General features: G+C 43.0%; 2 protein-coding genes across 2 annotated transcripts in view; both read right to left on the bottom strand.

Moving 5' to 3' along the window:
• The window catches only part of COPG2 (coat protein complex I subunit gamma 2), a 116,207-nt gene extending 112,628 nt beyond the window's left edge, over positions 1–3,579 (bottom strand). Inside the window, exons 1-3 of the mRNA XM_027102767.1 lie at positions 3,461–3,579; positions 2,250–2,302; positions 1,607–1,687 (exon numbers count right to left, since the gene is read on the bottom strand). Coding sequence (XP_026958568.1) covers positions 1,607–1,687; positions 2,250–2,302; positions 3,461–3,497 — 171 coding nt within the window. The 5' untranslated portion in view covers positions 3,498–3,579. The remainder of the gene's footprint in view (positions 1–1,606; positions 1,688–2,249; positions 2,303–3,460) is intronic.
• A 3,695-nt stretch (positions 3,580–7,274) lies between these two features.
• Positions 7,275–14,071, bottom strand: part of TSGA13 (testis specific 13) — a 35,574-nt gene continuing 28,777 nt past the window's right edge. The window contains 5 exon segments of the mRNA XM_027102766.1: positions 7,275–7,375; positions 7,946–8,085; positions 12,611–12,627; positions 12,629–12,817; positions 13,703–13,774. Of these exon segments, the coding sequence (XP_026958567.1) occupies positions 8,040–8,085; positions 12,611–12,627; positions 12,629–12,817; positions 13,703–13,774 (324 nt within the window). The 3' untranslated portion in view covers positions 7,275–7,375; positions 7,946–8,039.

Raw genomic sequence — 14,071 nt, 5'->3', positions numbered from 1 at the left:
TGTGTGTGTGTGTGTGTGTGTGTGTGTGTGTGTGTGTGTGTGTGTGTCTAAGAAACAGACTCACATTTTCTAAGGCCCTAGACTAAAAATCATGAGATTTTTTTAGTCTGAAGCAAAAAAAAACAAAAAACCAAAAAAACACACAAGAAACAAACAAAAAAATAAAACCACACACAAGAAAAAAAAATTAAATAAATAACGATAAGAGCAAGTGGGGGACTTCCCTGATGGTGCAGTTGTTAAGAATCCGCCTGCCAATAGAGGGGACACAGGTTCGATCCCTGGTCTGGGAAGATCCCACATGCCGCGGAGCAACTAAGCCCGTGCGCCACAACTTCTGAGCCTGCGCTCTAGAGCCCGCGCGTCACAACTACTGAGTCAGCACGCCACAACTACTGAAGCCTGCGCGCCTGGAGCCTGTGTTCCTCAACAAGAGAAGCCACGACAATGAGAAACCCGCACACCACAATGAAGAGCAGCCCTCGCTCGCTGCAACTAGAGAAAGCCTGTGCACAGCAACGAAGACCCAACGCAGACAAAAATAAATTAATTAATTTAAAAAGAAAAAAAAGTGCAAGTGGATCTATGTTTCATGAGTGCAAATATTTTTGTTGGTTTTGTCTGCTACATCCCCAGTGCCTAAAACAGTGCATAGAACGCAGCAGGTATGTAATAAATATATATGCTATATGACCGAATGAAAACTATTCCTGAATGTTTACTATGTGTCCAGGACTATCCTCAGTACTTCACATTTATTGTATCATTTAATCATTATAACTTTATAAAACAGGTATTAGCATAATCCCCATTTACAGAAAAAGACATTAAGGTACAAAACAATTAAGCGCAGAATCATACTGCTAGTGGTGGAGTAGGGAAAATAAATACAGGCATACCTTGCAGATACTGTGGGTTCAGTTCCAGACCACAGCAATAAAGTGAATACTGCAATAAAGCACGTCACAGGAATATTTTGGTTTCCCAGTGCGTATAAAAGTTATGTTTACACTATACTGTAGTTTATACTGTGCAACAGCATTACGTTGAAAAAAAAACAATGTACATACCTTAATTTAAAAATACTTTACTGCTAAAAAAAATGCTAACCATCATCTAACAATGCAGGGTTGCCACAAACCTTCAATTTGTAAAAAAAATGCAATAAAGTATAATAAAATGAGGTATGCCTGTATAAAATTTGAATATTAAAATCAAAGTTTTAAAATAGTAATATAATATACTCCCCCCAAAAGGATAAAATATCTATCTGGAATTTGTGTAAGATTTTGCAATATATTTTTATTTTCTGAACATATCTAAAAAACATGTTTTAATATTAACTAATACTTGTTAAATTCAAATCAACGTTGAGATCCTACCATGTGCTTAGCTGATTTGGTACCTCATGAATAAAAAAGAAGTGTCTGTCATACTCCTCGTCCTCAAGAAATTTTACATATTATTATGTTAATCAAACACCGTAAATTTTAAAATTAAGTGAATTTTTAAAAAATAAATAATTACACTTGCCAGAAAGTACTTCACTGCATGTTATGTATTTCTATCTCAGGACACAAATCTGAGGAAAATCAAAATAATTTACCTGGTTCAATAAGTAAAGAATCTTTGTAAGAATATGCAAACATCTTCTTGGATTGATGGGCGTTTCATTGAATATACGAGCCTGTGGAAACAAAAAACATTGCTATATATATTTTCTATCTTTGCTATCACAGACTACAGAAAATCAACTTAAATAAAGACTATTATACATTTTAATCACAGTATCCAAATAATGTTGCTTACAGTTTTCAACTTATTATGTTATATAATAAATTATTAGATGTGGCCTAGGTTTTCCATTCTATACTATTCACTCCCTTAGGTCTGCTACTTCAACTTGTGGGCTTTATCTATTAAGTAAGAATCACAATATTTATCTACATCATTTGAATACAATAGGCTTAATATCTATAACTTCCTTCAATAACCTTGCACTAAACACCTCCTTGGTGTTTTATTTAAAATTCTCAACATGTGACAGAGTCTACATATTTTTGCATTTCTATAAGCTCTAGACTCTCCTATGACAAGTAACCCCTCTTCTTTTTCCCTCAAGTATATATTCTTTGAACTCAGTTGCATTCCTTAATTCTTATTTTGTATCAGAGCATTCTGGGGCTCTTTGTCCCCCATTCTAAAATGGAATAGAAAAGAAAAAAAAACACTATACTTCCAAGCCATACCTCCTGTAAGACAGCACTCTTCTCCAGATGCCGAAAAGGATTGGAGCCACTACCTATGTTACGGGGGGAAAAAATGTCTTTAATAGTTGTCCTACACAAACTTACTTTCTACAGAAGGGTACTGAATGCTTGGGAAATCTCACCCAAGTGAAGTGACCACTTGGATTTCACAGTGATAATCATTACTAATATGCATACAAACTGATTAAAATCCTTCTGACACTAGCTCTGTCTGCTATCCTGTAAGATCCTGTACTTCTCTTTTGCAGAAACCCTGCCTGAAATGAGTGTATTCTTTCCCTGCCTTCTTTTTACATGAATGTTAGAAATATCTGTCATGTCCATACAACTAAAATTAATGAGACTGTGGTAGGGTCCTTTGGATTTCCCTAAAGGAAAGCACTATTTTATGTGTTTCTAACATTTACTGTGAGGAGTTTATCAGAGAATTAGATACACGTCAAGCTGGAAGGGGCCACAGAGGTTTACTAACCCAACCCTCGACCACACTTAGAGCAGCTATCAATCACTGAGGGTTTTGGGGGGGGGGGTTGTTTCTTTTTGTTTTTTGAGGTGACTTGGCATCTTCCTCATTTACTCTGGACCAAAGACGGCTATCAAGATGCAACTCACTTTTGGATGCTTGAGTATTAAACGAGCTAGGTACCACGGAGCAGGCTTGCCCGCACGGAAGTGGACAAAGCAGAGGTCCCCGGGGAGACTGCAAGGTACAGACACCACAAAGTTCACAAACACACTCAGTCCCGTCAATCCCAGACCCACCGTGGGCCTTGCACTACCAGCACCCCACCCCACCCCGCCTCTCGCAAGCGCACACTCACTACCTCCGCCACCTGCCATGGGCCGGACTCTGGTGGGCAGCCCAGCCCTGGCGAACTGGAGCAGGTGGCTCCGAGGAGCTGAGCCGGAGGAGGGGGCTGGGGGCGGGGCCGCCGAGCAGCCCGAGGCTGCGCGCGAGCGCCCGGGCGCTCGCGCGCGACTTGAGGGGAGGCTCCGGCGCCCGGGGGAGGGGCTAGGGGCAGGCCCCCGGCTGGAGAGGAGTGGGTCGGAGGAGGGGCTGGGCTCCAACTCCGGCCCGCCGGCACACCGGCGCCCACGCCCCCAGGTCCGCAGTCCCCGAGAGCAGGTGGCGGCGGGCAGGGGAAGGGGGCCCCGCGGCTGAGGGTGGGCGTCAGACGCCCCGCGCGTACCAGACTCCTCGTCCTTCTTGTCGAATTTTTTAATCATCTTGGACGACTTCCCAGCGCCCAAGCCCACCGCCACCGTCCCAGGCGCCGCAGCCAGCAAGCGGAAGAAGCTGCAGGAAGGTCGGCCCCGTGCTCTGGCGCCGGTTGGGCCGCGGTCCCGTCACTCGGAGAGAAGGCCCGCCCTCCCCGGCCGTCGCCGACCGCTCTCAGCCCCAGGGGACGTGGCCACGCCCTCTCTTCCTCCCCAAGCCGGGAGGAGGCGGGGCCAAGGGTGGGCTCCCCGGGGCCGCGTCCCCGCCCCTACGGTGACAGGTCGCAGCAGGGGGCTCACCACGGCCCACCCTGCAAGCGACCCGGCAGCCCACGCCCGGAGAGGGCAGAATGAGATTTTATTTGGTTGGCACGCCCTAAATGGCGACTTCTCCAGGCCGCTCAGTCTCTGGAGAGAGGCGAGGGGCATGTAGGGCTTGTTTTCATTTAATGACACTGGCGTTTTTTATAATCCACTGCTGGGCCCTTCCGTTGCGGAACGCGCTCTCTCCTGGCGCGGTTCTGGTGGGCTTCTCCTCCAGGAGTGATGAAAGGGTTAATGGTTCCCAAATCATCTGGGAAGTTGGCAGGTAGCTCCCTGACTTCTTGGAGACTGCAACAAAGCACAGGGCACCTTCGTGAATGTGGATTTCCAGAGGGTTTAGGACACTTAATGTGAGACGTAAAAAGAGATCCGCTCGGAGGGCCGAGAAAGCTGCTCTTTACTCTGAGCAAGAGGATAGGTTTTGGACCACGGACTACCATTCCAACCTTCTTTATAATTCTTCCCTTCATCAACACCCACCAGTTTAGGGTCTTCCCTATTTAATCCCACCCCTTTCGAACGATTCCATCTGTGGCCATTTTGACGCTTACATAACGCTTAACTAAGTGAAGGAACTTTCACTTGTATATTCATGTTCCTCTTAGCCTTTTCAGTTCTCCTGTCCGAGAGTGTAACTAAGAAACTGTTTCTACCTTTGGCTTCACTGTCATCACTTTTTCCAGAATCTCTTTCAACTTATGCCCTTCTTGGACGCCTCCGTTGTGGGCTCTTCTTGCTCCCATCCCTCCCCCCCCCCCCATTTTGAAGTATTATGCCTTGTAAATATCCCTTAAATTTGTTTTCTTGGGCTTCCCTGGTGGCGCAGTGGTTGAGAGTCCGCCTAACGATGCAGGGGACACGGGTTCGTGCCCCGGTCCGGGAAGATCCCACGTGCCGCGAAGCGGCTGGACCCGTGAGCCATGGCCGCTGAGCCTGCGCGTCCGGAGCCTGTGCTCCGCAACGGGAGAGGCCACAACAGTGAGAGGCCCGCGTACCGCAAAAAAAAAAAAAAAAGTTTGTTTTCTTATTCCTACTGCTGTCACCTTAATTCAGGTCCTATCTGTTTGTTTCTTGGACAGTCTCCTAACCAGCCTTCATGGCCTGGTAATCTTTTACCAAGCAAGCAATTCTCTGTGTAATCTTTCTTTATTTGGATGCCTGGTAAACATGGAAAATTATTGATGGAAGGAGGAGTTGCTAGGTTCTCTTTTACTTGAAGTAGAGACACTGTTTCAACTTCACAGTGGATTGTCTTTGTTTAGGAAAAGCACAATAATGGGCCCTTTAGATACATAAGTATATATCCACTCATTTTTCTTGAGGGAAACTGTAAAGTCACCATAATTCTAATAAATGCTGCAGACTGAGATGTTAAGTGTTCTGTTTAGAAATGTAAACTGGGATACCTTAACAGAATCATGCCCTTGAAAAATCAGAGAAATTCTAATCCAGATTAGATTCTAGACTGGAGAAATTCTTCCTTCCAATATAGATTTAAGCTGAACTGCTGATATCCTGCGTATGGTATCATTTAAGATTTAGCTCTGACTAAATGTACTATTTTATGTTTGCCTTATCTGGCTTATAAAGCTCAAAGCTTGCTTTCCATGTGGAGTTTCCCTTGAAGGAAATAGATGTTCCTACTGATTTATTCTGGGGGCTGAAAATAAACAGGCTTAGGGGAAGGAGCTACCTTTTCCCCTTCCTTGGGCCAAGGGTATTAGGAGCCTAGGCAGAGACAGTGCTGGTAAGCCAAGAGACTCCCAAGAATGGATAATGTGCTGGGGGCCTGTTGGGAAGTATCAAGGGACTGAGGGGGGGTTGAGGCTGAGCCTAACAGTGTCCCCTTTTAAAGCAAGATAAATGACTCTCTGCCAGCCTTTAATTTTTCTTCACATCTATGAAGTGTTATTTAATATCACAGCTTGGTTTTAGCTGTATATGGGGAGTTAAGAGAGGCAGGAGGGATGTCAGGTGGTGTGGCAGATAGGTACAGAAGGAGCAGAGACACTTGAAGAAGCCAGGTAAGGGATGGTACGATATGACCTCATACCTCTGGAACTGTGACTGTTTGAGCTGAGGATGGCTGGCAATCGCTAGGATGGCCTTGTAGAACAGGGAAGCATACCTTAGGGAGTTCCAGAAACTGCTCGAGGAGAGCAGTCCTGTAGGAGAAATGAACCTTATCTTGGAGCCATAGGCTGGTGAAGTCTGGGGAGCCATCGATTATACTTCTAATACACAAATGTGTGTTCAGTGCTCTGAAATTTTTCAGTGGGTCCCAACCGCCTGCTGGATAAAACCTAAGCCCTTATTTATACAAATATACAAAGCCCTTCATGACCTGGCCCATCCATATGTCTTCCATATGGAAAGTGCTATTATTATTGGTGCTTGATAAATATCCAACACGAGTAAGTGCCCCATAAATGTTGCTAAATGAATGACAATTTGTGAGGAGCGTTTTTGTTGTACCCCTTCCTTACAACCTTATCCCAAACCTCTTCCACGCCATGTCCTGCCTCAACCCCAAAGAGACTCATGGACCTCTGAGACGCATAGCTTATCCTTTGGCCCTTCTAGAACAGTTTTCCTCGAAGTGTGATATGCGTACCACTGGGTAGTTTTAGGTGATACTTAGATAAACATTTAAAATTTTAATTATTATGGGACTTCCCTGGTGGCGCAATGGTTGAGAATCCGCCTGCCAATGCAGGGGACATGGGTTCGATCCCTGGTCTGGGAAGATCCCACATGCCGCGGAGCAACTAAGCCCGTTCGCCACAACTACTGAGCCTGTGCTCTAGAGCCCGCAAGCCACAACTACTGAGCCCTCGTGCCACAACTACTGAAGCCTGCGCGCCTAGAGCCCGTGCTCTGTGACAAGAGAAGCCACCGCAAGGAGGAGCCCTCACACCGCAACGAAGAGTAGCCCCCGCTCGCCGCAACTAGTGAAAGCCCACACTCAGCAACGAAGACCCTACACAGCCAAAATAAATTAATTTTTAAAATGTAATTATTATGAATTTGATTAAATGTTTGAGAGAATTGTATAAGAGAAAAAAACCCCATGTGATTAGTATATCAAACCCATGATGGCAATGATATAGTATTAATTAGGACAAAAAAATAATTTGAAAGAAAAACATTAAGTAAATAACAGGGCAAATAACTCATTGACCAAAACTAGTAAAGTGGTAGGTGATGTAGTTTGGAAAACACTATGCTAGAGCTTTCTTGAAATGTGAGGATTGAAACAGGGTGGAAAGCCTAGCACCACTTGGGCCTCTATCAGTTCTTGGCTTCCATGCTAAAAGGAAAACTAGTCTCCAGAACCTCCAGGAGAGATTTGCCCTTATCTCTCGTCCCCATAGTTTGTCCCTCCTGCCCACAGCTCCATCCCATAAACCATTGTTTTGATAGAAAGGACCTTACCGTCACTCCTCAGATCTCTTTTACAGACTGGAGCAAAGTTGAGCTGAGGGTACATTTTTTTCTGTTTTCTCAAAGCACAGACCTTTGAATACTTCCCTTCACTCTTGAAATCCTCGTCCGTGGAAAACCTTAACAAAGAAAGTTCATTTAGTAGATCCTAGGGTGAGGGATTAATGGAACCACTCACTGCATTCTCAGATTCTGGAGGAGAAGAAAGGACAGTAGGATTTGAGGGTGTTCATTGGTACAGAGCGGGAGTATTATTCAGTGGAAGGGATGCTTCTAGAACCTAGCATTGTAAACCTATGAGGGAACTCCAGAATCTCCTCTCTCCTCTCGAAACAAGATATAAGCTGCTCCTATAACCAGTTTCAAATCAAATCTCATACATAGCAAATTGTTCCTATATCACAACCCTTAACAGGCACCGAGAGAAATTTTTTGTTGTTGCTTCCTCAAAGCATGGACCTTTGAATACTTGTCTTCACTCTTGAAAATCATTCTTGTGAAAAACTTTAGTTTTGCATTACTGTTTCTCTGTTGCTAAGGTAGAAGTGTGGTTGGGGATCATGTAGGGAAGTTGTCCTATTATTACACAGTTGTCCACATTCCGTACAACCGAAAAGTGTTTGTTAAATCATATTGAAAAGAGATAGTGACACGAATAAGGAAAAGGTAAGAAAGAGCCAGGACTTCACCTAAACCATTGTTCTCTCTTGGATTTAGGGTCCTCCAACAGTGTCACAGGGAAGACTGGTTTCAGCCCAGATCTTAACTTTTTTTTCTGATACATCAGAGGTAGGAAGAAGTTCTCAGTGGGCTTGTGCTGATGACTTTCCTGCAGCAAAGGGAAGAAGAGTAAGTGAGGGAGTTAGCTGAGTCTCCTGGACTTACTGACCTAAGCTCCTGGGCTAAGCTCCCATTCCCCTAAAATCATGCAGCAAAACCTGCCGAAGAGGGAAGTAGGGATGCAGAAACCCAAAGAAGAGAAAACAGTTCCCTGGGTGGGCTAATACCTGTTGGTTTCACAGCCAGACGATTTGTCCAAAGTTAGGTCAGTTTCCTAAGTAATCAATTAAGCTTGCCTACTAGCCCTTTGTAGTAAATGGAAGAAAAATTTCCCAGGTTTTGTGAAGGATTCAACTAGTGAATTGCTTAGGAAACCAAACATTTGGTAATAAATTGGGGAATAGATCCATGGGATTCTACCCACCTTTCTTGGAGATGGCTGTCTCATTCACATCCCATTCTCTGTCTGCAGTGAAAAGGCCACAGAATGGGATGTTTTGTGAGGTAATAATTTCATCATTATTAAAGTCATAGAATCAAAGACTTTCAGAAAGGATCTTAAAGACCATCAATTCTAACCATTCATCTGACACTCTTATTCCCTCCATAGTAACACTGTCAAGTGGTCCATCTTCCTATATCTAAAAACCCAGCCTGCTTAATCTTTGATCAGCTGATTGCTATCCCCTGTAACTTCTACCCTACAGTCCAAACGGAATAAATCTAGTGTCTCTTCCACAGAATCCTTAAAGAATTTGAAGAAATCTATCACGTTCCCCCTGAGCGCCCTCTCTCTTCCAGGCTCAACATTGCCAATATTTTGAACTTTTTTTTTCATATGACATGGCTTCGGGTTCACTGTTCTCCTGATTTCTCTCATTTTCACTCATTTGAGAAAGTTACAACTTATATTTACACATTATGTTTATAATTATATCTATATAATGTGTGGCAATCTGAAATGAAAACAATATGCTAGCTGTAGCAACTGCAGGACACATCCTATTGAAGTCTCTATTCAAATGTCATTGCTGCTTCTGAGAGCCTTCCCTAACTACACTATCTAAAATCACCACTCACACCCATCACCCTCCATTCCCTTATCCTGCTTTTGGGGCACTTAACACATTATACATTATCCGTGCGATTGTTGGCTTGCTTATGGTCTTCTACCTCACTGGAATTAGACTTTGACTTAGTCACTGATAGATCCTTACTACCCCATAACGTTGCCTGGTACATAGTAAGTGCTCAATAAATATTTGTCGAATGAATAAAAGAATGACAATTAATGAAGGAATAACCAAACTAATTAATTGACCCACACTGAACATTTTTGCTCAGAATTTTCAAACCTCTTTTTTAGAAATGCTTGCTGCTGAACCAAGTCTTTTCAATTCTGTACTCATTCTCTTTAAAGTCTTCCAGTTTTGAGGAACAGGAATTCATTTAAGTTACCTCAATTAATAGGGGTTTTACGGTAGCAGCATGTGTGCCTAGGACCTAAGACACAGCTAATAGTCTGGCCACAAAAGAGCAGAAACGTTAGCAGAGCTAGACCTTACAGCAGAAAAACAAAAATAAAAAACTTATCTGGAATCCAAGGCAGCACTATCTAGGACCACTACTGCGTGAGCTTGTCTATCTTGTCTCATATCATTTAGCATTATGTCATTAACACGCTTCCTACTTTCTTCCTGTCTGCTTCCTTCTGTCTCTAGTGTTCATTCCTTACCTTTACCCTGTATATCTTTTTACCTACCCAACAGCTTCTGCTCATTCATTTCTACTTCAAGCTGCCCCTACCTTCTTCCTCATGGTTTGACGTTTTTATGGCCTTCCTCTACATGCCCTTTCACGTTTTACATGCCCCACAGCCTCAGTCTTTTCCTTTCCCAATTCAGATGCCTGGGAGCAAGAATATGATTAGCTCAGGGATTTTGGTTGTTGATAAGTTACAAAACCGAGCAGGACCCTGTGGGGCTCCTGGGCACAGAAGCCTTTCTGTCCCCCATTTCTTGTTCATAGGGAACAGACTCCAGCCTCCAGCCTCCATGACCTTCCTTGAGTTCAAAAGGGAAAGATTCGAACAGTCGCTAATCAAGGGAGGAGCAGGCAAGAAACCACCTGAGGCGAGATTAAAGGGACCAGAGAAGCTCCTCAAGACCACCTGAGATTAAAGGAGTGCAGGCCCTGCACACACCCTAATCTTATCAGTAACCTTTGAACCATTACTGTAAAACTGCTCATCAAATCCTCCCAGGTTTGGAACATAGTTTTTCAGGGCAGGAGCCCACTGTGTCTCCCTTTGCCTGGCAAAGCAATAAAGCTATTCTTTTCCACTTCACCCAAAACTGTCTCCGAGATTTAATTCAGTGCTGGTGGTACAGAGGCCAACATTTTGGCATCAGTTAGTTGGTTTAGGTTTTGGTTTGGTTTTTGGGTTTTGTTTGTTTGGTTAGATTTGGGGGTACCGATCGACACCACAGGTCACTAACCAGCCTATGAATTTTGCTTCACTGGATCAGGTGGCCTTCTCTGGTCCTAGGTAGGCATAGAGAATTGAGTCTAGTTATTCAGAATAGGACCTTTTGGGGCATCCTATTCTTCACAAACTGTGGTAGGGCCATGTCACTTAGAAGGGGCTGTGAGTATAACAATCTCTGTGATAGACATGTCTGGTTCATTCTTCAACTTGATTGCTGGTACCCACACTCTTCTTATACACATGTCTGGGTGTAGCAAAAGAATGCTTCTTTTGTGCATAATCTCAGGCTCACAAAAGATTATCACATTTGTATAGTAAGAGAAAGGGATGCAGCATGAATATTAAAGAGGCATTCTAGATATTGGGCATTTCCATCTTCTTGGACTTCTTCCAGATAGCCCCATAAAATTACCATGCTGCCAGTCTTTGACAATCAGAGCCTTAATACTGTCTATTAATACAATTTGGCTGGTACCACAATTTACTCATGAGTATGATCAGGTCCCACATGTGACCTGGAAGGCTCACAAAGTGCCAGCTGTTGGAAGAAAGCTCTTCTTGCACCAGGGTTACGTGATAGTCTTGTATTTCCTTCTCTACCTTGAGCAAGGCAGCCCTGGCTTGACATCTGTTCCTCTCAGTGTATGTTATCCACTACCATGAGAGACAACCTCTGAGGTTATGTCCAAATGGCACAAATTCTGAGACCCAAGGAACCATAGGCAATGAATTAATTAACTCCTTTGTCAGCATATACCACTGGATATTAGCATTTTATCATCCGTTTGGAAAGGAATCTCTCACTGCCATCCATCTAGCTGATAAGAAATACTAATTCCATATTGACCACATTTTATTATAACAGTCTGTCTTGGATCATTCCACTCCCAGCATCAAATTTCTGTAATAATTAGATTTTTTTAATTTACACTTTCATTTATTTAATTTCTTCTTGTTATATTAGGCCCACTCTTAAGGCTGTCAAGATCTTTTTTAGATCATATGCTTAAATATCTCTTAATTGATTTTCTTCATTTCCTCTGTTATTGATTTATTCAATTCTTCAGCATCTCTCACTTTGACAATTGTAGTAACAATATAACTAATCTTACTGATTTTTTTTCTCTTCCACAACTAATACACCTTTCTCTCAACTTCCTAAAAAGGTCTTCTAAAATGCAAATTTGATTTTACCTTTTATCTCCTGCCATTTACTCTCTTACATCTCCCTAAATGCTCCTCAATTTCTCATGTCTCTATGCCTTTGCCCTTCCCACTGATTGGAATATTCTCCTTTTTTTTTTTTTTTTTGGACAGGGGTCACCTCTTTTGTAAAACCTCCTTGATTACTTCCTTTCCTCCAATAAAGATACTGTTCTCTACTGTATATTAGTGTATCTTGTATATTCTTTTATTTTTCATATATCCTGGTATATAATAATTACTTTTTATATCTCATTTATTGATCTGTCTCTCCTGTTAGACTCCAAGCTCCTTCAAGATAGAAACTGTCTTGTAATCATCTTCATATTTTAGTTCTTAGCTTAGTGTATGTCCAGTAATTGTTTATTGAATTGAATTTGAACTTCTCTAGTGTATAACAAAGTCCCAAACATCTGGCTGTTGTGATAGTAAATTTTCTGTTCTCCCCTTCTGACACCCAAGAGCAGTGGGTATAGAGCATAACCCTTTACCCCTTTCCCAATTTGATATTCGTTTCTGTTCCTTGTTCATCATTTCCTGTTTTATCTGTTGCTACTTTATACTCAACTAGAAAGCCAGTGGCTAGTTTACCCTTTGTTAATTACAAACTAAATACCTTTGACCAAGGAGGAACAATTTTGAATTAAGACCCTCTTTTCTCTGTGTAATGAAGTTTCATGACCGAAGTTTGTACAATTCTGATTCTGAGTATTTCCCAGGCTCTCAGATTCTATTTGGTGAAGCATATGGCAAAGAATAAGAAGGAAGAGGTTGGGTCCTGAGTACCATCTTCCACATTAGGTTAGCTCCCTTCTTCAAGCTAACTCCTAATTCTTCAGGATCCTTACTCAGGGTGCCAGGAAACTTCCCCGGGTGCCATTACCTTGAGCAGTAACTCACTGGAAAAGTATTTTGATGTCGTGTCCTTTCCTTGATGGTCGATTGAGCAGGGAAGTGGGTTGTTGGTCATAATCAGTAAGGTCTTATCCTGATCATACTCTGTTACTTTCAATGTGAAGCTTTGAATTTTCCTGTTTCGAGCCAGGAATTTATGCAGTGCAGTGGGCTTCAAAGGCTCATAGTACTGGGCCTGAGCAGACAGAAAGATTTCCAGAGAGACAAAGGGATTAGTTCAAGAGCAGATTAACAAATCAGTTGGCTAATCTTTTGCCTCTATGGGGTAGGGGTAGAAGCCGGACAGGGGCTGGGTTTAATAGAAAATGTCTGAAGCTCTCTGTCCCTTTCTTCTCTCAGAGCTTTTCCCTGCAAACAGACCAAGGGGCTGGGGAAATGAGATGGAAAAGTTTCCACATTAAAAGGAGCGAGATGACTTCATTCTTGTGGAAAAGTTGTGCCCAACATTGTGCCCAAGAAAACAGGGCAAGCAGAAGTTTCTATGTTCAACCTAAACAGCCTTCTCTACAACTCACTCTGAGGCAGAGGAGGGAAACTGCCAGGAACCAAATCTCCTAGTTCAGAGAGCCCTGAGAGGGCCAACACAGCCCTTATCTGCATCTTCCTACCCACCAACGTTTCTCCACTGGCACAACCACATTAATATGCAGAATAAGCACAAAGTTAAAAAAAGGAAAAGCAGTCACAAAAGACAGCATGTCACTTAAGATGTAGTGGGGGAAGGGGCATGCCCACTAAACTTGCTTTTCCATCAACAGGAGGAAGGTGGAGGATTAGAGAGAGAGGAAGGGAGAGGGAGAGAACAGAACACTTCCTGATTCGAAATATGTTTTCTCAATTAAAAAAAAAAAATCAGCTGCAGGAACCACCTTCTTCCCAGTCCCGCCCTCCTCCCTCACCACCATTCCCAACAGTGTCCTGAGACAGCTCTGCTTCCCTGTCCTAGGAGGATGCACAGTCACAGAAGCTGGTGACACTTGGAGGCACTTGGGATACTCTGCAGTGGGCCTCAGCTGAAACTTGCTGTTGGAGATCTTGGGGGAATGCTTTTATCACCTACCAAATTTGGATGGACTGTGTAATGGTGAAGGTTCTCTGGAACAAATTTTGATTGCCCGACTGCATCAAAAATCTAGAGACAATAATCAAAATTAGTATTTCAAGTTGTACCTATTCTAAACAATATTCCATTCCTTACCTCACCTTAGTCTGGCTAAAATCTGGTCTCTAACTTAAAATTAAGTGAGAAGAACTCCATGCTCTGCACCCTGGGTTTCTGGAATGAGAGCCATAGCATGGAGAGCTAGGTTCTAAGGCACCCTGACAGGGTAGCTTGTACATGGAAATGTGGACCAGCTTTGTGAAATGTTAGGAGCTGTTAGGAAGTGAAGGGGTGAAATAGACAACGGCAGCATCAAAGTTTAGACCA

Source organism: Aethalodelphis obliquidens, unplaced genomic scaffold (assembly GCF_003676395.1).
Source record: "Aethalodelphis obliquidens isolate GAN/ISIS:26980383/991018 unplaced genomic scaffold, ASM367639v1 scaffold5, whole genome shotgun sequence".
Lineage (NCBI taxonomy): Eukaryota > Metazoa > Chordata > Mammalia > Artiodactyla > Delphinidae > Aethalodelphis > Aethalodelphis obliquidens.
The sequence above is the reverse complement of the archived record's forward strand: the minus strand, read 5'-3'. Positions and strand labels throughout refer to the sequence as shown.